The sequence below is a fragment of the Ambystoma mexicanum genome, chromosome 11 (genome assembly GCF_040938575.1).
Source record: "Ambystoma mexicanum isolate Mex_15411 chromosome 11, UKY_AmexF1_1, whole genome shotgun sequence".
Lineage (NCBI taxonomy): Eukaryota > Metazoa > Chordata > Amphibia > Caudata > Ambystomatidae > Ambystoma > Ambystoma mexicanum.
In genome coordinates this window covers 85,880,985-85,903,715 of record NC_090934.1, presented here as the reverse complement: position 1 = coordinate 85,903,715, position 22,731 = coordinate 85,880,985, and the positions used below count along the sequence as shown (strand labels likewise).

General features: G+C 45.8%; 1 protein-coding gene across 1 annotated transcript in view; it reads left to right on the top strand.

The window, feature by feature from the left end:
- Positions 1-22,731, top strand: part of KIAA0319L (KIAA0319 like) — a 940,271-nt gene that overhangs the window by 793,724 nt on the left and 123,816 nt on the right. Inside the window, exons 14-15 of the mRNA XM_069622595.1 lie at positions 17,725-17,876; positions 20,264-20,402. Of these exons, the coding sequence (XP_069478696.1) occupies positions 17,725-17,876; positions 20,264-20,402 (291 nt within the window). The remainder of the gene's footprint in view (positions 1-17,724; positions 17,877-20,263; positions 20,403-22,731) is intronic.

Sequence of the window (22,731 nt, the reverse complement as noted above, 5' to 3'; positions counted from 1 at the left end):
GCTCGGTAACACATAGGCCCACCAAATATCCATTACTGCCGCCGTCCTTTCCTGCAGTGCAGACATGCTCATCGTTCTCTCTCAGCCAGTGATCACCCCCAGCTCAGTCCTCCCTATCGCTCTGAAACATAAAGAATGCAGTGTGAGAGGTTTTATATTTACTGGGCAGTGTTTTTCATCTATCCAAGTCAAGGGGTGTGTAACGCTCACCTGGTTCCCACGGGGGCGCTGGTCTAGTCTGGATTGCTGTGGCCTCTTCTAGCGTGATGCGCAGGACCCAGAACACCGATTGGACAGGACCTCCAAATCGTGCTTGCCTGGCCCGTAGGAATATCCTTCTGCAGATGAGAAAGGGGATTAACAGTCTGCAGAATAGTGTGCTAGCTCCCCCCTTTCCCCCTTCCCCCTTCGTTCCTCTCCAACTTCCTCCAAACCCCAGTTTAAGCTCACCTAATGGTTTGGAAGGATGAACTCTCCATCCTGCTTCTGGTGCAGGGGCGCGTGTTCGTCCAGTTACTTCACTGGTTTTCAGAATGGCGCTTGCAAAATCCACTTGACTTTCCTGAGCGATGCGCCGTAAGTATGAAAGTTCAAAGTTCAAGTTAGGCCCCCTTTATGTTGTCTTTCTAACCTGTGATGTGTCCTTTATTTCAGGTGCAGAATGAAGGCGATGCGTCGAGGGGTTAAACTGCCGAGGTGAGTAGTGATGAGGGCGATCCCTCTAAATGTCCTTATCATTCCCCAGAAATGTCTCTTGTCCTTTCCCCATAGGGGACGGGGTACGGTACCTGCCAACGGGGCGGCGCCGACCCGAAATGTGGAAGAAAAGCTGGTAAGTATTATGGCTGTTAATCAGGCTTTCCTTCTGTGTTCCTTCTGCTCACCTTTTGTTTCTTCCTCTCTCCCCTAGGTGCAGAGATGTGGCGTCCGATGCTGACAGCCGCGATGGAGCCGGGAGATGTCTCGAGGACAGGTGAGTGAAGCGTGGCGCTGCAGCGAGCAACGCAATGCTTTTAAATGGAAGTCTTTCTTCAGGGATGCTGGCGAGAAGATTCCGGATGCAGGTAAGAAGTTTGAAATAGTCCTTGGTTTTCACCTTTATCTTCTCTTCCTTCCTTGCAGGTCTTCCAGGTTCGAGGCGGGTGTGGCTGGAGTCCAGGAGCAGACACAGTGAGCGTTAAGCTGCAGGAAGCAGAACGCGAAGCATGAGCTGCTGTCTGGGCGTCGCTTAAATAGCCTCCAAAGAAGTCCCAGGTATGTATCCTTCGCCAACTAGGTATGTATCCTTCCCTGGCCACGCCAGAGTGAAAAAATAGTCCCTATGAAAAAAATAGTCCCTTTCAGGTCTCAGGGAGGCCTGAAGCGTGCAGCATGGTCTGCATCAGGTAAGTGCACAAAACACCTCCCTTTATGAGCCTGGCGCCTATGGCGCCAGGACTGATGTCCAACATGAGCCTGGCGCCAAAGGCGCCAGGACTGAGTCCAAAGAGCCCCTATAAGGGGCCGCTGGGCTTTTACCCGAGGGCATGATGCCTGCTTCCGGGGGTGCTGGGCCTGGCCTGGTGCTCCGGGGATAGGCATCATGACAGGATGCACATTACCACCCCCATATGCCTTTGCATTAACTATTTACTTTCCTTACCACCCCTTCATATCCTACCAGCCCCTCTGCCTGGCACTGCATCACTCCCCACTCCCATTTCCTGTTGTGATACACCAAACCTCCTATTCGCATCAGCGGTCTGGTGTAGCACCATGGTATATCGTGCCCCGTTGGGTTTCTGCCCATGTTCACTTGTGGGTAGTGGCCAACTGCTTTCCCCTTTGAGCCCCGTCGGTATGCTATTCCAGTACCAAATGCTTAGTGACGTCTTCCTGAGTCATGCTCTCAAGCTGAATGTAATTATCCATATGCACTCCTTCCCCCTCATCTATCTATTGCACTTCTACCATGTGCCCATGAAACAGCCCTCTAGTTCTACACAGAGAAGTGCATCATGAATTCCTCCCTCCTCCGTTGTTACTTCCTGGGCCAGGAATTGATTAGGCGCCCCTGCTATGTGTGGGGTTAGGGAGCGCACATAGCACCTGCCATTGGTGCTTCCTCGCCCCACCCTCTTAATCTCCCTAGTACCGTCCTCTAATGTATCGTTATTTTGTTTGTACCGCAAAATCCACAGAAAACAGAGACAAAACAATCCTCCCCCTATTATTTTCGCATTCCTCTTCATCTTATTCCCATTCATCCCACTGTTCTCTTGCCCACCATCATCTTCACCTGCGGGCCTTAGATTTCCATATAGGTGAAAAGAATGTAATTTATAGTTGTAATATATTTCCCATCAAGCAGTGTTTCGCCCTTCCTCCTTTGTCCTGTTGTTGACCATGCGAACATATGTAATGTGTGTCCTTGCCCCTTCTTCCCTTTATTTTAACCGCTGTGGGTGTTGCGCAGATTACCTCAAATGGACAGAGGGTCTTTCCACTTCTGCACGACGTTCTAGATCAGTACCTTGTCGCTAGGCTGAAGAGGCTGTACTTGTGGAAATTCCTCTTCCCTGTTAGCATTGGTTTGTTTCTCAGCGTTGGTCAGCCGACATCAATCGTTGGACATGGCTAGAAATGTATTTGGTCACGGTGGTCATTTTAGTTGGGTAATGTTTAATTTCCTCTCCTAGAATCTCCGGTGTAGGGTTAACATCTGAAATTGAACATGCAGGTGGAATAGGCGGATGCATCCTACTACCAGTTAGTTTCGTGCATAGTCATTTGATGATCCGCGACGGGAGGCAATCAAGCCAATTTTGGCACAATGATGATGTTAGCTTCACTAAGCGTGCCTTAAGCAAGCCGCTTAGTTTCTCGATAGTTCTGTGTGCTTATGGCCTGTACACTGTCCAAAGTTTGTTTTAGCTCCAGGAGGTGCATTACCTCCGCAAATAGGTAATTGGTGAAATGTTGGCCATTATCCGACCTAATTTCATCACACACTTCATCTTGGAAACCACAACCTCACCTAAAATGTGGCCTTGTTTTTACATAGGGCCCAGCCTCAAGCCAATGTGAAAGTTGACAGACAACAGTAAGCATGTGCCTATAAGAGGCAATTCTGTCTTGCATATCAACATAGTCGATATGCAAGTGCCGGAAGGGCTCTTCTGGCAGCAGTATTATTCCTTTGATAGTTATTAAAGTATAACCAGACAAAAATTGTTGACAGGTTACACAATTCCCCATGAATTCTGCCAACCTCTCTAGGCAAATTTGGCACATACCATCCTTCACTTATTTCAGCCGCTGTACTTTCTTTATATGTATGGGCTGGGAAGTACAACTGTTCTAGTGCCACGTTTAACAGTTTTTTGGCCATTACATGCTTTCCTGTGCTATTCTGTCTCCAAATCAGATCAGTTGGTGAAAGTGAGCACGATGTACCCATGAGTGTTTCTCTTACTTTGGTGCCTCTCCCTTGCAGCCCTATTATTTGGAGAATTGCTACTGTTAAAGTTCTCCTTTTTGTTTTCCTCCTTACCCATTCACCTTTCTTCTGCCATAAGTTGTGCTCTTTCTTTTGCCCCTGGGTACCATCTTTTGCTTCCTTTTGGTAAATATGCTGCTCTGTCGGTCATTAAATTTCCTATTGAAATTTGGTCTTGTTTTCCTGTATGGAGGCACATTTTATTATGGCCAGCTCCACTGGCACTTTCAGTGCCTCAATCAATTACCCTAGTGCTCTGCATGTTGTACTGGGGACTCGTAACTTCTCCTGAACCCCCTTCTTTCCCACCGTACCAGCCCCAAATGTATTGTTATTACATAGGCTGAATCAGAAAATGTTAACTGCAATGCCCTTCCATCATATTCAGTGTACTGGTCGTACCAACTATGCTGCCTGTGCCTAGTAGTGTGATGGTAACCGGTGTTCACTTGCTACTACATATTCCCCATTTCTGTAACACACTACTGCTGCTCCAGTGTTCCTCCTCCCAGTATCTGGGTCTATGCTTGACAACCGATCAATATAAACCATGCCTGCCCCTTCTATTTCTTGGTTTACCTCTATGTTCCTTTTCATTCTATCCATGTGTGCTGCACAATCATGCATTTAATCCCCTTCCTCTGCAGGTTCAGCTATGTAGGTAGACGGGTTTACTACAAGGCACGTCACCATCTCAATGGCTGGATTTGCCAGTATGACCTTGTATCCTGATGCCCTTGGTGGTGTTAGTGTGATTATTGAAATTTCCAAAATGTCAAATAGCGAGGGCTCCACGTACAGTACTATGTGACACCCCATGGTGATTGTCGCTGCCTTCTCTATGGCAAATTGTGCAGTGCAAGTGCTTGTTCAACTGGAAGTGTCCCTGCTTCACTGGGTCCTAAATACCTCTGTAAAATGCCAATGGCTTGTGCCCCTGCAGCGTCTTGTGTGAGGACCACCGTCGTCACTGAGCCATCTGTGTGTGAGAACAAGTAGAATTTCTCTCTTTTAGGGGTAGCTGGCGTGTTGGCCACTGCTTCTTTTAATTCTGTAAACTCTCATTCATTAAAGATGCCCATTTTAATTCCCTCTTCTCTTTTTGTGTGTCCTTAAGGGCATGCAATAAGGGTTTCGTGAATGTTGAGTAATCAAGCAGCCATGCCCTGTAGTAGTTGCATAGTCCCAGGAACTTCTGCATTTCTTTCACTGTGTGTGGATATGCTGTGAAACTGCATGTACGCTTATGGTGTAATGCTGCGCCCTTCAATAGATATTATCTGTCCCAGGTACACAACCTCTTCCTGGCAATATTACAATTTTGCTTTGTCCACCTTGTAACCCTTCTCTGCTAGTAGTGTCAGGAGGTGCACTGAATCTGCCCTACATTCTTTCCTAGTCTCACTGCATATCAGCAAATCTTTAACATACTGGATCACTGTACTTGGCATTTGTTAATTGCTCAGGTCCATATGGATCACCATTTTGAAGATGCAAGGGGCCTCAAAATACCCTTGGGGCAACCTAGTGTGCTCGAATCTGGTTCTGCGATACGTAAACGCGATCAAGTATCTCAAATTTGGGTGTAACAGAATGGAAAAGAAGGCATTATTCAAGACAATGACTGAAGAACCTTGCCTTCGTCAGGATGTTGCACAATATGGTTGCAGGGTTCGGTACCAAGGGAAGTTCTGCCTCGACCACATTGTTTCGAGGGTGTAAATCCTGTATGAATCTACATGACCCACTGTTTTATTTCTTAATCGGGTAAATAGCAGTGTTGCACAGCAATGTGGATGTCTGTATGATGTGCTGCTGCCATAGTGCATGTAGAGTTGAGTATATCCCCTCATCTGCTTCTCTGGACAAAGGGTATTGTTTCGCACAGGAATATAGTGCCCCTTCTTTTAGTTTTATTTTCACTGCCCCCACTCCTTTCAGTACCCATACATCATGTGGTCCACTGGTCCATAACTTCTCTGACACCTTTTTGAGATCTTCCTCTGCATTTATCCCCTTTTTCACTAACTGCGTTGGGGACCAATCCCAATAGGATTTCAACCCTGTATATGAACATGCTCAGGTACAGGGGCTGCACTCGCAGGGTGCTCCGAGCATGTGGCGCCAAAAGGAGCACAGCCACTCGTGTCTAGTAAATGCTGGTTGTTGTGCACACCACCCTTGTCTCTGTGAATCACATTGTTGCGTTTTGTTTGCTGAGCAAATCTCTCACAAGTATATTGATAGGTGTGTCTTTGGAATACTGTAGTGGTGCTACGATGTGTTGCGTCCCTATGGCTAGTGGTAAATCTTTTGTTACTGGAACCGTGACCACAGCCCCAGAAAAGCCCTGCGTATCCATCACCTTGTTTGAGTATGGGAATCCTCCATCCCTAATGCAGGTTTTGGTGGCTCCTGTATCTATAATAAAGGAGAATTCTCTTGGTCCTATTTTCACTGCCACCTCGGGTTCCTCTTCAGGGTCGTCAGTTACTGCTAGGACTGGACACACTCTGGATTTCTGTGGGTCCCCCTATTGCTGCACGTTACCCTGTTGGAAAGGGAAAGGATTGCCTCCAACGGCACTTCCCCCGGTGTATTGGTGTACCACTTTCTGCCATAACACAACCACACTTCCTGCGGCTTCTGGAGGTTGTGTCATGGTTTGCGTTACTACCCTGCCATCCGTCCCCCCCCCCCTCCTTGTGTCTGTGTCCCTCCTTGCTGCACAGACATCTGTCCCTGCTGTGGCTGGGAGGAGCTGCATCTGTTGCCATTTGCATTTGACTTAACGCATTTGTCACATATGAAACTATTGGATTTTACCTTTGCAGCGCAGGTTGCACCTTTTTTGACCTACTTGTAACTAAAGGAATTGTCTATTTGCATTTGTCCCATATTCAACTATTGGATTTGAACACTGCAGCCTGCGCTGCTCGTGTATGCTACCCACATGCAACTATGGAATTTGACCTTCGCAGCTTACGCTGCACCTTTATTTGACCCATTTGTAACGAAAGGCTTTGACTTCTGCACCCTGCACTGCTCTTGTGCTTGACCTGCATGTATTTTTTATATTTGCCTCTTGCAGTTCGTGTGGCATCTACGTATCTGTCATTCTACTGACTTCTGTGCACTGTAATTTCAGTTGCACCGGCATTTAACTTAGTCACATCCTTTTGTCGTGACTTGTAACTTTATCTGTAACATGGCGGTAGCCCCCGAAACATGTGGCGCAGCTCTGCTTACTGTAATATAAGCACTAAGAGTAACATGTATCTGTAACATAAGCACTAAGTAACATGTATCTAACTGTATGTAACTGCACCCTGATGCCTGAGGGTTTGGTGTACTATCTAAGTGTCATAATAAATAAAATTGTGGCTGTAATGTGCCAAACCCCTAATGTTGTGACACTTGGATGGCTTGTGCCTGCGCTTACTGCATGAAAGGTCAGGTGCATGCAAGATGCCCATGTTCTGGAATATGTAACAGGGTCCCAAGACCCTGTAACCTGACCCTTTATATCCTCCTCTTCCTCTTTGCTGGTATCCTCTCCCGAGGGGAAAGAATCCCCCATGCTTATAGTTTAGTTTATTTATAGAGCGCACTTACCCCTCCGGTATCTAGGCTCTTATACTTGAGTACAGTTACAGAAACATGACAAATAGCAGTTGAATTATATTACATACAGTACCAGAGACAAAGCATATAGCAGTTGACTTGTGTTACATAACAAGTCTGAGAATCAGGTGGCAGTCAAGAGTGCAAAAAGAATTAGGGAGACAGGAAGGATGTCATAAATCACAAAGACATTTTCAGAACAGTGGACGCAAATGCTTAGAGAGAGTGTATAGAGATCAGTGATCTACAAAGTTACAGAAGAAGGCACTGAACAATTGGTACAGCGTGGCAGGGAGTGCAAGTTACTTTTGCTAGGCGAAGAGGCAATCTTTTGCGTTGTTTCTGAAGGACCAGAATGATGGTTCTGCCCTGAGAATGTTGGGCAAGGCGATTGTTAGGGAGAATTCTCTCTTTACGCTGAATTTCCTAACCTAGTGAGTCCCCCAGCAGCTTTGCTGGATTTCTGGAGTTTGTTTTTTTCCTCCTGCCAAGAGTGAGACCTCTTTTCCTCCCACTCTTGGACATGATTTATGGTATTCCTTTGACTGGTAATGTGTTTTATGGGCTATGGGGTCCTTTACTCCATAGGGTCTCATGTGATGTTCCTATGTGTTACACAGCACCCTCCGTGCAGTAAAATCGGGGTGTCATAGTGACACCCCACCATAGACTCCATACCCTGGGACTGACTACTGTCTCCCAGGGCATGTAAAGTCACCATTGGCTTTACTAGTCCCAAATTATTAACAGAAACCAGTACAAACCATCATATTGTGGACGTACTGGTCGGGGAATTCGATTGCCCCGGGGTCTGTTAGTCGAGGGGGCACGTCTCCGTCCCCCCTGATCGAGTTTTGGCTGGTGGCAGTGGAAACTACTTTTTATATTCGACCGCGAATATTTTCCTATGGGATTTTCCCATTGTTCGAGGCTACCAACTTTAATTATTTAATTCTCATAGCCTCGAACATACTGCCGGTTTATTTAATTAATATTAATTCTCCGATTGGTATTTTTTGTCAAGTCTCGATTCTAAAATGGCGTTTGTGTTCCCTTCTGTGACTCCAACCCAAGTCGAGCCCTTTATTCCACTTTTTGGTGGGCTTCTCCACAGAAGCCTCCAAAAGTGGTGCCACTCTGTCTGGGTACCACAGGGGGTGTGGGGGGGGGGGGGGGTTTAGGCACCCTGGACTGAGTTACCTTGGTAACTCAAGTCGCACTCTTGTGTGATTGGCCCAAGTAGTGAGCCGGCCGGCTCACCACTTAGCATGTTTGAGTGACAGCTAGGCTGAGTGAATGGGGGTTTTCTGCATAAAAGCAGGGCTTTGGGGACTGGAACCTCAGAAGTCGCCACAGGACCTGAGAATCCGATGAGGGAGAAGCTGATCCGACCTACCACGACGACACCACCAGTGGAGCCCTGCAGAACTGACTCACCACCTCCCGACGACAGAGAAGATCTCCTGGCTGGAGAGGCTTCTTCCCCTGACTGGTGGGCACAACCAGTTTAGCTTCTTCCCCTGACTGGTGGGCACAACCAGTTTACCTTTCTTTGTTCGCACCCAGCCCGGTTTGTGGTCGAACTTCCCGTGCCAAGCACTCTGGCAGCCAGATAGCCACTCACCACTGAACCGCGATCACCGGACCGCTCCTTGTACCTGAGAAACTCTGCGGCTGGTTTCTTCCCTGGCAGTGCAACGGACTCCTGTCTTCCTCCACAACGAGATCCTCTCTTCCCCCGGACGAAGCACCAACTTGCATCCGCTGCCAGGAACAACTGTCCCCACTGGAGCGTTCTCACCACTTTAAGGTACCGTGTCCGCCAGGCCTCCCTTTCTAAAGATTGCTACAAGGTAATAATAACACCTTAACCTTCTGGACTGGGCTGGCCGCCTTGACCCTCTAACTGGTCCCTTTCTTTGGTCCAACTCCTTTTTGAACCTTTACAAGACTTTTGTGCACTGCAACCGTGTGACCTTGGACACATTTCGTTTGGATCCTCTGAAAGCGGATCCGGCCTCTTGAACTCTAACTTCACGGTTTTAATTTGCCTTCATCTCTTGTTATGTTCTGATAAGTGTCGGGATCTGTTTCAACTTGTTCTCTGCTCTTCTCTCCCTTTTTAAAACGAATTATTAGAGTGCCATCTACGTTAAGCGCTCACCGCTGTCTGAAAATAAGTGGGGCTTTACTTAAGACTTGTCTAATATTCTTTTAAGGGAGTGTATATCTTTTAGTGACCGTATTTTTGAATTCCTTACTATTAGTGCCTGTGTGTTTTTCTAGATGTGGTTTCAAATAAATAATATAATCTCTTTTACACCAAGCCCTGGTCATTGTTTACTTGTTCTACTGTGTTCTCTTGACCTATTGTGAATACTCTGTATACTGCCTAACTCTTCTTGAGGGAAGTCTGACTGCTCAGCCACAGCTACCAAGTGAATCTGTGTGGTACAGACTGCTACCAAGTGGGTTTACTGCCAAACACCTGTAGTCCTAAATCTTTTGCAGTGGTCCCAGAGGGAACTGCACAGGTTTCTGCCTAACAGCGTTCCAGAGCTTGGCCGCTAGTTTGGGGGAAGCTGAATCCACCTGCTTTTTGTAATTTGTATATTGGAATTTTGAGGCGATGTAAATAGTTAGATCTGGTAGATTGGCCCCAGGTAAATTTGTCAGCCAGGTATTTTGGAGCCGTGTTGTTCATTTGAGTTACTATTAGTGTGCGCTTTGAGATTCTGTCTCGCACTGTTAGCCAGTGTGTATCCCGCCTGATTGCTGAGATGTGGTTATATCGAGGGATATTTAAGGCTGATCTGAGTGCGTTATTCTGAAGCACTTGAAGTTTATTTGGATTTCATTTATTGGTGTCTAGAAATAGTGTTGCAGTAGTCGAGCTTGGATAAAATCAGAGCTCTAGCTAGCGTCATGCAGCTGTTGGTGGATAGATATGGTTTGCAGTCATTGATCAATTTAGTAGTGTATGCTGTTGTAGAGGTGGTTGCATTGACTTGCCAATTGAGAGAGAGGGTGGAGTCTAATTAGATACCTAGTGTTTTGACCTCACTAGAACACTTAATGACGTTCCCATCGATGTTAAAAAACTTGTTCGAGTGCATCTAGCTTATTTAGTTGCGATTGAGAGCCTATGAGAAGTAGCTCTGTCTTATTGTTTAAGCACAGGCCATGGGTGGCTATCAAGGCGTGGATCTGAAGATAGATATTGTTTAATATTTTCGAATCTTTATCGTAGAAGCCCATCAGAGTGATGAGGACTTGGGCGTCATCCGCATAGTTAGTGTAGGTTACACCCAAGCCATCGAGGTGGTCGAACAGTAGCTGCGTAAAAATGTTGTATTAGGTGGGTGGGACGCAGGAGCCCTCAGGGTTTCCACAGCAGATTGGTACTGGATCAGTAAATGAAGTAGGAGAAAAGACCCTCATGGTCCTATTGGCAAGAAAGGATCGAATCCTGGTAGCAGCATTAGTGAGAAAGCGGCTGCAGTAGTCAGATGTTTGGTAAGGATTCAGTGGTCAACCAGATCAAAAGCTGCTGAGAGGTCAAGCAGCAGTAGGATGGCGATGTTACCTTTATCCTTTAATTCATCCATTTGGATTTTTAAATCGAGGAGAGCTGTTTCCGTACCATGTCTTGGTCTGAATCTGGATTGTCGCAGGCCTAAGAGGTTGTTGTCTTCTAATTGCTTTTGTATCTGGAGGTATGCCGCTCTATCAGTGATTTTCAAGAGGAACAGTACTGTCATTGTAGGTCTATAGTTGGTAGGGGTGTTTGGATCTGGATTGATTTTTTAAGCAGGGGCATGAGCCAAGCCTCCTGAAGATGATCAGGGACTATGCCAGATTCGAAGGAAGCATTAATCATGGATGTGATGAATGGCGCGAGATCCTTCGCTACTTCCTTTATTGCCGTAGCTGGGCAAATATCCCCTTGACATCTAGAAGGTTTTAAACCAGCTATGATGTCTTCTAACTCTTGAGTAGTGACTGGTGAGAATTGGAATGGATGAAATGGTATGGGCTGAGAGTCATGAGACTTGTTGAAGTTAGTGTTCAGCGTCAAGCTGCGCTTTTTTGCCTCTTTTTTTTGGTTTGAAGCAGAGCTGTTTCGTCTAACGGGGCTTTTTGGATCTAGGCACACCAAGAAGCGTCTTTAGTGGAAGATTCTGTTGGTGGAACTGGGGATGAGGATGGTGAAGAGCTCTTTTGAACCTGATTTGGTATTTTGTATTCTTTCGTTTTAGGTCTCTCATTTGGTGTTTAATATGGCTGCTTTGTAGGTGGTGGCGGCAGTTGTGCATTTTTCTTTATTGAGGGCAGAAGGTATTTTTTTACAGTTATTTTCGGTGATTCTTTTGATTCTGATCAAGGCTTTTAAGTCAGCAGGGAACCACTTTTAGATGGGCTATTGGTTTAGCTATTCTTGTTTTTAACGGGACGATTTTGTTTCATGCCTTTAGTAGCGTGTGATTGTGCAAGGCTACGAGTAGTGAGGGGTCCTTATCAAAGCTTTTAGAAGGGATGGTAATCGCCTGTAGTAGGGGCCGGAGATTGTCGGCAGTAATGTTGCGGTTATTTCTAGTTGAGACCTGTGGTACTAGAATGGCTTTAGGAGTAGGACACAAGCTGTCCTGTATGGTAAAGAAAATGCAGTGATGGTCACACCAGGCGCAGGGTGAGTTGGCAAGCATTGTGGTAGAGAAATTCAAGTCTGATAGCCAATCCAAGGTTCTTCCTTTGATGTGTGTAGGGCTGGTGACAAGGTGTTCAAAGCATAGCTGTGAGATAGTAATCTCTAGCGCTGTTGCATTGGTGGTGTTCATGTCATGAAATCCTAAATTGAAGTCTCCCAACAATATAATTCTGGAGCTCAGTTTAGTGTTGCGCGAGTGGGTGAATGTAATGTCTTCCTCGAAGGAGGATATTGGTCCCGGGGGTTCGGTACATGTGATGTAACAGAAGAGTTCGAGAGGCTGACAAGGGGAGTTTAACTGAAAGAAGTTTGCCAGAAGGGAAACATCCTTTGGTGAGTTCTCTTAGGCCTAGTTGGGTTTTCGCAAATGAAAGCCACCCTACCGCCTCTGCCGGAATCTCGATCGGCTCTGATAATGGTGTAGTCTTCAGGGATCCCAAGGTACAGGGAAGGCCCTGAGGCTGGGTGCAACCAAGTTTCGGTTATTGCTCGAAAGTCAAGATGGTTAGTAGATATGAGATCAGATATGCCTAGCGCATGAGCAGAAAGTGATCTTGTGTTTGAGTGCTCCTTTGATGGTAGGTGCACCAAAGGTGGGTTTTGCAGTAGTTAAGGTACTAGTTACAGCCAAAGTGTTTGTTGGAGTGGATGGGGTGGTTGGGCATAGCCCCTGGACTAGAGGCAGAGGTGGAGAGAGGTTTACCCTAGAATTCCCCTGTTGGCGGGTTCCCCATTGTGGCATATATTGCGGCTGCATGTAACTTCCTTGCTGCAGCATATTCTCCATGGGAAACTCTCCCTGTGGGCGGGCACTTCTGCAGCAGTATCGGGCGCAAGCATTGCCCCTTCCATTGTGTACTTTGCCAGTTTCTTTTGTACCAGTTTGTTTTCAGCTTTGGCAGCATTGTTTGCTGCCTGTCTCTCATTCTCTTGTTTTTGTTTGCAGTTATGTACTATTATTGCCTGTATTTCCGACTATCCCATTGCTTCTATTCCCAAAATCGTATCTAGTGCTGCCTATACCGCCGCAGGCAGCCCCTTGACCAATATGTGGTAAAATAGAGGTATGCCCTTGTCCCAGAACTTTCGCGTCTCCTCTGTCCAGAGATCCTGTGCATGTTTTATGTAAATTTGCAGGATCATTGTCTGGCTTCATTTTGTGTGCCATGATTGTCCCTAGATCGTAGCTATTGGGGTACATTCTCCTCAGCACATCCCACTTGTGTGCTCGGCAGTTGTTAAATGGAGCCCCATCATGGGCATTTGTGTTTAACGTTACCCCATTGTATCCTGCCTGCTCCCATATTTTGTCTCCCTGTTCCCCTATGATGGTTGCAAATAAGCTCTTCTTATCACCTACTGCCAGTGTCACCCCGGATGAGTTATTCTCAAGCGTTTGTTTCCATTTGCTGGCCCCTGCTACAAGGAAGGGCAGGCTACATATTAAATTATCTTGGTCCATAGTCTAAGGGACGTAATGTGCATCCCCTTTTCCTTTTTGTAACAGCGGCATTAGCCTTGTTCTTGTCCCCATTACCCTACTTTTATCGTGACTTTGTCTGGGGTCCATTCGTCAACATCTCTGTCACTCCATTTTTCCCCTACTCCTCCCTTGTCTGAGGCTGCACTATCCTCACTGCCATCCTCTATTTCCTCTTCCTTTTCTTCTTCCTCCTCTCCGTCATCTATTTGCAATTTGATTCTCCCTGACAACCATTCCCCCTTGTTCCCTTTTTGCTTTTCTCTGCACCTCCTCCTCTATTACCCTCTCTCCTTCGTTACATAGGGCATCCATCTGTAGTTGTGTGTTCTTTTCAATGTCCGGTAGATGCTTTTTCTCCCCCGTCCTAGGGCCTTCCTTCTGTCATGTCTCTGTCCCTCTCTTTCTCTGTTGTTTCTTTATCTCCTGTCTTTTTCCGCTGTGGGTTTGTATATCCCGCCGTGGGTCGTAATGTTGGATAGACTCCGTAGGGTGGGGGGGGAAATACTGAGTCGTTCCCTTCCTTTGGTCCTTCTCCCTCTTTTTTTCAGTTGTTCACCTTTTGTTTCTTCGTATGGTTTCCAGAGCCCCAATATATTCCGTCTGCTTTTTCGTTTGACGCCCTTGTATTTTATTAACAAGTATGAGAACATGTTTTCTATAATTTTATTATTGAACGTTCCTCCCTGGAACACTCATGGAAGCACTGACCCGCAGTCTCCTGGACTCACTGAAAATTATATTTGAACATTTTATTGCTATACTGAGGCAATTTTCTGCACATATGATTGAGGGGGCTGTCTGAATAGGCAATCTTTTCCCCCTGTCGTCCTATTCTCGTTCACCTATGTCCCAATATGCTAGAACCGCTTCACACCCCTTTTTCCACAATATTCACTCTCACCTCCTCACTCTTCCCCTTTCTCTCACACCAGCCTTCTCCCCAGGCCCAACCGTTTACTGCAAATTCATAAGCAACGGCCCTTTCCACTGGCTCACCTTGTTTTGATGTTGGTGAACAAACAGAAAATTGAATGCAAAGCGCGCTATTATACAAGAGGTAACCCTCCGATGATCCCTCCACTATCAATCAACACCACATGAATGAGACCAGCTACCACACGCGGGTCCCTCTCTTTGTCTCCAGGGCAACAATATAAAGAACACCGGTCTACTCCTAACGACGCAACTATATACAATCGCCGGAGCTACGCTCATCTCCCGTCTAATGGGGTCTGCCACTTACTACGCACCTCACCTGTTCTACTGCAGGCGTGCTCACTCCCACGTCCACTCCCTACAGGGTGGTACGTGCTAAGAATTACTACTACTACTAAGGCCGATCGTCCTCCCACCTTGAGGATGCATCCTATACACCCTAAAATGGTATCCCTTGAATGGTTACACTCACGTCCTTGGGATCCTCAAATCCCCTCGGCACAACCATCCCATGTGTGTTCGCTGTCCCTCCGAGCACGGGCAGTGCTCAGGACACCGCAGACCTTCGTGAACTTGGCATCTGCAGGACCTCCACTGTGATGCGCTAGATTCAGGTCTGCGGTCGCAGAACCCGGGCCCCAAGGGAGGGTGGCCAAGATACCTTCAATGAGCTGAGGGAAATGAGATTCTCGCTGGAGCCTTCCAAAAATGTACCAGGGTTCCCCCAATCTTGTAATAAATAATTACCACAGGTAGTCCAAAAAGGAGCACACACCGGCCAATAAGTGACGCTGTTTATTACAGCTGGGCAAGTGCAAAACAAACAGAACAGTGGATCGGAACTGATTGATGAGGGCTGACAAACTGGCATACAGTGAATATCCTTTTTATACCCGTTGAATTGAAAGCTTCTTGTTTTTGCAGTTCTAACGAACATTGCTGATTATGATACGTCATTATCTTCTAGCTAAACGCACATTAGTCAGATGTGATTGAAGTAAACAGATCTGTCCTCTTAGTTCATTTTCTCCCAATGTGGCGCCACATTGCTTTCCCACTCCTCCCGCAAACGGTTTGCAATTAGTAAAAACATTTTTGCTGACCTCCGGTTCTTTATCATTGGTCAGCACCACAGCGGATGTAGCATGAGACACCCTGAACTAGTGGGAAGGGAGTCATTCACACAGCATCTGAAAGTTAGCGACCTTGTAATTGGTTATTTATAACATGCTTAATAACCCAAGGTTTCAAAGTGCGGACCCCGGGATCGTACCTGTGTTGCTCCACGTTGTCTTGCTTCCAAGGCGAGCATGTTGCCCCTGAGCTATCGTCCCGAGACCTCCATAAGCTTTATGATGTACTCCGTGAGGGGTAGTTACTTTCCATGCACGTCGGAACTTACCGTCTGATTGGTTCTCCGAGGCATGCGATTCCAGTCCATCTCCCCGTTCCCAAGCCTGTTGGCTAATGCTCAATGTGAAACAATCGTGGTGTTGTGTGTATGAATTGGGCCAACTTCCCCAGCTCACATTAGCAACCGTGAGAATGGTTCGCCGGCCTTGATCATGTCACCTTATTCTGTCTCTGCGACTCTGGTCTGCTGTAGATAAGCAACTTTGGTCCAGCTTCCCACCATCCCTTGGCTGTAGTGCACAGGAAATATGTATGGTGTAGGCCTTCAGGACGAAGCCCAACCTGGAGTCCTCCCTAATATGTTTACTTGTGGTTTCCCTACCCTTATGCCGGTACCTATGCGTGACTTCATGCCGTGCTGTACACCAAGTATCCCCCTCCAGGCGAGGGGGAGAGGCGGAGACCGGGAGAGGCGGAGACCGGGAGAGGCGGAGGGCGATGCAGATGCCGGGTGTGGCGCACACAGAGATAACTACAGCTACTAGAGTTCCCTCGTTTTCACCCCCATGAGGTGTCTTTGCCCTCTCCAGTTATTCCCTCAGTTGGTAGGTGCGCCCCCCCTGTCTGGCGATGAATCAGCACCAGTAGCAAGGCTTAACTCTCAGGGAGGGGTAGTAGGCTGATGCAAAGGTACAATTAGTCCACACACTTATCCATAGAAAATACACAACACTGATGTACTGAAAAAAGATATGCTTTCAGTAACATATATAAAACTATCAGAGGGGTGCATCCAAAATTAACATCTACCAACAGCCTACTCCCGAAAACCTGTGTGAATGATGCAATCACCCTAGGGCAAAAATGGAGAACCTGAGAAGCACCCCTGGTACTGGACACCTAGGGGCAACACAATACAAAACTACCCTATATATGGTAAAAAGGCACATACTGGTCACAGGACTTCAGGGGAGGTCCCTCTGGCCACCACAAAGAGATCAAGGAACCAAGAAAAGATGGGGGGGGGGCCCCTTGAGAGCCCGAAAAAGTGGCACTAGAATCCCAAAATAAAATGGCCAGGTTCAGTACTTGGAAAATACTTTGTACCCAAAAAGCTATTTGGCTCCGAATACAGCAGCGGTGTAGTCAAAACAAATATCCAGCTGCCACCAGCCTACTCCCCAGCACACTTTGGAGTAAAAAGCACCCATGACCGGGTAGCCTTATGGGGAAAGAGTCTTATGTCTACCCTCATCACAAGTTCCTTCCAGGCAAACATGAGGCTTATTCCACAAAAGTAAAAGGAGCTGCTGATGCATGTCTGATCTCTGAAGTCTACAACGCAGCAATTGAAAGCGGTCATTATTTCACATGTTTGCGGGACATTTCTCCTTGGATTCAATTGCTAGGGATGCTCAAGTTTGGTAACCATCTCTTTCTAATCTATTCAGATAGGAGAGCAATGGCAAGTATGATCTTCCTTGTCCTGTCTTCCCCCTCCTACCTGGCGTAGGCATGGACTTGCTGTTCCAATTAGTGTGTATGCATATTAACGACGATTGCAAGATGCAGAAGGACAAGTTAGCCAGGATGGAGAACCTAGGTTAGAAGTGTGCAACTTGTCCTTCTCCATCATGTGACCTACATTAAGGTCATAAAACACCCTCCCACATCCATGGAAATGGGAGAAAGATCTTTTAAAATGGGAGGTACCTCAACCTTTGATCACGAAAAAATAATCTGAAGGTGAACTTTCCTTACACTACTTGATGCAATACTGATGCAGCATGCCTTCCTTTGAAGTGGCCGGTGTCTCTGCTCGCTTTACCTGTCTGACTTTTTACTACGGGCACAGACCATTTTGTGCCTGTAAATAAGCAGTTTAAACGTGCTTTTATGGTGGGAAAAAGAAAAATGTGGAAGATAGGCAATTGATATATCATTAAAACTCAGAGTGCATGTATATTTAAATTAAAAAGTGGATAAATGTACCTACTAGCGAGATCTCGGGACAGTGTTTCTGAATTGATGTTGAGTTGAAACCCGTAATGCAGAATGGGATAACCAATCATTTTTCCATCCTGCCATGTCTCCTTTTACTCCTTTGGTCTTTCTGTAGCTCATTTGAATATTCTATTCTAGAAATGAACAAACCTCCTGTGGCCAAGATTGCCGGGAATGTGGTAATCACCCTTCCCACGAGCACCGTGGTTCTGGATGGCTCTAAGTCTTCAGACGATAAGGGCATTGTCAGCTACATGTGGGTACGGGATGAAGGAAGCCCTGCGGCTGGGGTGAGTGATGCTCTTACATGGGATTTGTTTTTATAAAGCTTGTTTTAATGCTTCTAGGTGTGTTCACAGTCCACAACTGACTGTTACCTTTAATACAAGCTCTGAATGTTCTTTACCATTTAATTTAAAATATAACCCGATTTACTGAGACTGATTCGTTTTTTTTGCATGTAGACATTTCTGATTTTTTAGGTTGTGTGTTCATAGTATCAGGGGTCTGATAGAAATCATGTCAGTAACATGTGTGAAACCAATTGAAATTTAAAAAAATAAATCTTAGACTAGTTTATATTTACTAAATTGCTGGTTTGTACGGTCACATAGCAAGAAATGAGGGTGGCCAGTCTTTGTGGTTAAGAGGGGAGCTGTTTTGTTTTTATTCTCTCTAAATCTGGCTTTCGCTCTAGAATGTTGCCCTCTTCATCCTCCTCAAATCCCTGTTCATCTGCCCATTATGGTGCAGGGTGCAAAATGATGCAGCTACTAGCCACCCATAAGAGTCCCTTGCCACCTCTATTCTATACATACATACATCACACCATTTCTTACTCGCCAAAAGTCAATTCCTAGTGGCAGGTGCTCATTTTACACCCTGCGAACACTACTTGAAAGTAATTTGCTGTTACAAAATGAGACAGACTTACTTAATATAGTTGAATTTGAAAGGCTGCCTTGATTGTTATCTTCTTGCTCACTCTTTTCAATATTTGGAAAGTTATTATTTTGTTAGCAGCCAGTTTTTTTAATGCCACCAATGAACTGTGCAGTATTAAGATTTCCCGTTAATCCTGTTGCGGCTGCCCAGCTGAAAGATGTGCGTAAAAGGAAACATTAGGTGTCATAAGAGCGAATACTACTGGTTTGCTATGAAGCCGGTATCACTGTAGAGTCCGACCAGTCGATTTAATATGCAGGCGGTGATCCCAGCAAAGAGTGCCTCTCTTCCCAACAATTGCAAAGTCAAACTATGCTCATTCAGATTTCACATCCTCCGACGACACATCCACAGTACATACTCTTACTCCACTCTCAAACAGACCTGCATAGTCAAATTAGCTACTGCACCTGCCCCTTTACGTTAAGGAAAAACACATATAAAGTCTTGGAATTTTTCCCGATGTTTCAGATTCCAACTTCTGAAATCATAGTACCTCCAATTTCTCATTTTTTTCTTTAGGGGTGGAAATCCAAACCTTATGCTTCACGTGGCATTTACTACACACATGCAATTTGTGCACAACTCCCTTCCATACATGATGCAGCTTGCCCCCCAAAAAATGTTTTGGCTTTGAAAAATGTACAGGTTTCAAAATAATTGGAAGGCATTCCCCCACATCCTAGATCTTCACTTCTACCTTCCTGGCACTTTTGCATTCATCGCACCTATGACTGTGGTGAGACATGGCACACCTTGCTCTCAAGCATTCAGCCCCCCCTTGCAATCTCTTCACAAACAACCAAGACACACTCCTGTGATGGTGTTTCCCGGTCTTAAAACTTCAAAAGGCACTACACCCATGGTACACCGCACTGTTGGCTTATATACCACCAGACGTTCTTCCAGAGTTACATTCCACATGCAAGTGCTATCTGTCTCTACCCTTTAGAACTCCACATCATCATTTCAACCATTCTGTTTGCGGTTGACTTAGGGCAGAAATGACATATTTATTATTGCTCTCCACTCATCTTTCCAGTTCTGTGAAAGTAAATCTCATTCCATTATCTTTTAATACTTCAACTCTGTGTTAATGATTCTGATCACACCTGTGTTCATTTTGATCCTCACTTGAACCACCTGTGGCCTTTTAGAAAAGTGACTCATAAGAATGAAGAAGGTTTTGTGAAACCACAATGTAAAGGATCCTTAATATTTAAAGCCACTGCCTATCATTTATCATCACTCCAGTCTCTGGTTCTTGACTATGTAACCGACTGCCTGATTTGGTATATTCCATCATGCACTGTGCACATTGGTTTGCTTCATTTTGGTGTTGCCATTAATGTAACGAGTGCTTTTACTGCGCTGGTTACCACTGTAGTTTTCTCCCGGTGCAGAAGCTTGCCCGGAGAATTACAAATTGTGTCCAAGTCTGGGTCTGAAGCACAACATTAGAATGTTGCAACACTTACGATACAGACAATAATGCATCAGCACATAAAAAGCTTTCCTGAACAGGGACGAAGATAAACTATCACACTAATCCTACTCTTCGCTCTCATGACGAGCACTTAATTCCAACTAACGTAAGCCGCTACGATTGGATTGCACTAAAGCTGGTTCTTTAGAGTCCAGTGGTGCTCTGGGGTCCTTTGAAGGGTGAAGTACTTGGGGAAGTGGAGGATTGACATTTTAGATGCTAACTGCACTGTTTTGGCACCAACAGGAGGTGTTGAACAACTCGGATCACCATCCAATGCTTTTCCTGGCAAATCTGGTTGAAGGAACCTACACCTTTCACCTGAAGGTGACTGATGCAAAAGGGGAAAGTGATGCTGACCGCGCAACTGTGGAAGTGAAGCAAGGTGAGCACCAAGGCCAGGAACCAAAAAGATAGCCACTGCTACAATCTCTTGTTGTTTCTGTTTACAGATAATGTGGAGCACAGTAGAACAAGCAGCACAAAGGACCTGGTATAGGTGTCTGGGCAGAGAATGTCACAGTAGGCTTGGAGAAGGACAGTAGAAAGAGAAGGCTGGCTATAGATGTCAACATCATACTTTGGTGCACAAACCACTATGACATCGCAAAATGTACTGGTAATGTTAGTGTTAAAATGGATTTCCAAAATCTGTCCTGGGGGGAGGATTTTTAGAAGTCACCCAATTATGGTGAAAAGGGAAGACACTGAGTTTAGGCAAACCAAATAAGATAGCAGAGCAGCAACGCTTGGTCTCAGGAAGGATGTGAGAGTTGTGTAGGGCTACAATGAGTCAACACAGAACAACAGCAATAGTTCTATTTGGACAGGCAAGCATACAAATATAAAATAGTTTATTGGGCTCACGGGGAATCGATGAACATGCTCTACTTATAGTTAAGTAGCTGATTTTAAATCAATTGGAGGAATTTAAAAGTTCCCCATAAGAAATAACGGGACAAGTCCATAGACTGAGCTGCAATAAGTAACTGTTGTTCGCACAACTGTTAGGTGTGCGCAATAGAGCAACCAACCAATGCCAGACAAGCAGAGACCCAGGTTTCAGAGTCAGACAAGCAGAGAAGGAAGGAAGGAAGCCAAGCAGGAATTAGTTTCATGGATTCCATTGGTAAACTGCTTTATTGGGGGGAGGGGGGGACTGGAACACCTCACCGCTCCAGGACCCAGAGGACCCTTGATGAGAAATCCTATGAATATACTAGGACCCAAGGGAAAGTACTCACAGCACCAGATACAGAGAGCTTGCCTAGGATCAGCCAAACAACCAGTTAAGCACAAGACTCAGAGGCTTGCACTGTGGACCAACAATGACTGAAAAGAAGATGAATCCACCTTCCCAGGAGGGCAATCAACCAGCCAGAAGCAGCAGTAACGATGAGGACAGCACCTAAAAGACTGAGGAATTCAACCAATCGGTCTAGGATAGATACAGTGGCAATATAGGGCAGCAAACCAGCAGAAAGGTATCCAATGACACCCCTGGGGCAGCATTGGATGAGACCCTATGTAGCCCAGAAAGGAGCAGAGGTGGAGAAGCGGGCACCCACCACTCTTCTGGACAGCAGAGACTCACTATTCAAGGCTCTCAATCGAGGATGATAACACAGGGAGGCAATAGGACAACAGCCCAGAAACCGTCCCAGCACGGTGCATCGAGTCCAGCTAGGAATGAGGGCGAGTAACAGCCGAAGGAGAATGTCCAGCAGCCAAATGAAGAAACCAAAACTAAGGCAAAATACCCGGTCCTAGCCAATATGGGCAAACCAAGTTCTAGAAAAATCTGCAGCCATGTATGTGGCAAATCCTGTATCAGTTCAGGTTAAGAATCAAGATTTGAGGATTGCATGGCGTCTCCCATAGAACTGCACCTTCACTCATGGAATGGTTTAAGCCAACCCACCCATTTCGCACCAGGCACACAACGGTTTTGGCAGCCAGCCAGGCTGGTGTGAAAAACTGCCAGATACAAAGGTGACCCCCTACACTGGATGTGTACTTGAACTTGGGGGCCAGTCTAAACCAGTCCAAAAGATTCTAGATGGTATGTTAAAGATGGTTGGTTGCCCATAAGGGTGCATAGGATGCATGGCCAGGCTCAAGGTGAGTCCATGTTTGCACAACAGTCATTTTAGGCTTGTATCATGGATACTACATACTAAGTGATGTCCAGAAACAACATTCCTGGGAGAAGGACTTAGAAAAATGCAATAGTTCCCCCAAATGCTACCATACTGGTCCATTGGGCTACTAATCTGGTAAAATTGCTTGCAACCCTGGTGAAGCCAAAACTCAATTAAGACTTTGTGTGGGCTTGTTGCGTCACTATGCGCTTATCACTTGTTAGATTAAGAGCTTTGAGGGATGTTTTAAGGTACCCCCATACCTTACTTTTAAAACCTTGTACAGCGAGTCACCCCTTTATAGCTCCTGTCTATTACAGCTCACAGCAGCTACCCCACACCATGAGTGTAGGTAGGGTGACGGAATCACTCTGGAGGAAAAATTGACTGCTTAAAAAGCACCCCTTACACTAGAGACCTTATGCACATCAAAAAAGGGTTGCAATACTGGGGAGTTCAGTGGAAGTCCCTTTGACATAAATGAGGTCAAAGAGATGGAAAAACTAACAGGAAAAAGCAAAATGTTTAGGGTCATATTAAAATGGTACAACTAAACCCTCAGAAATTGAATTC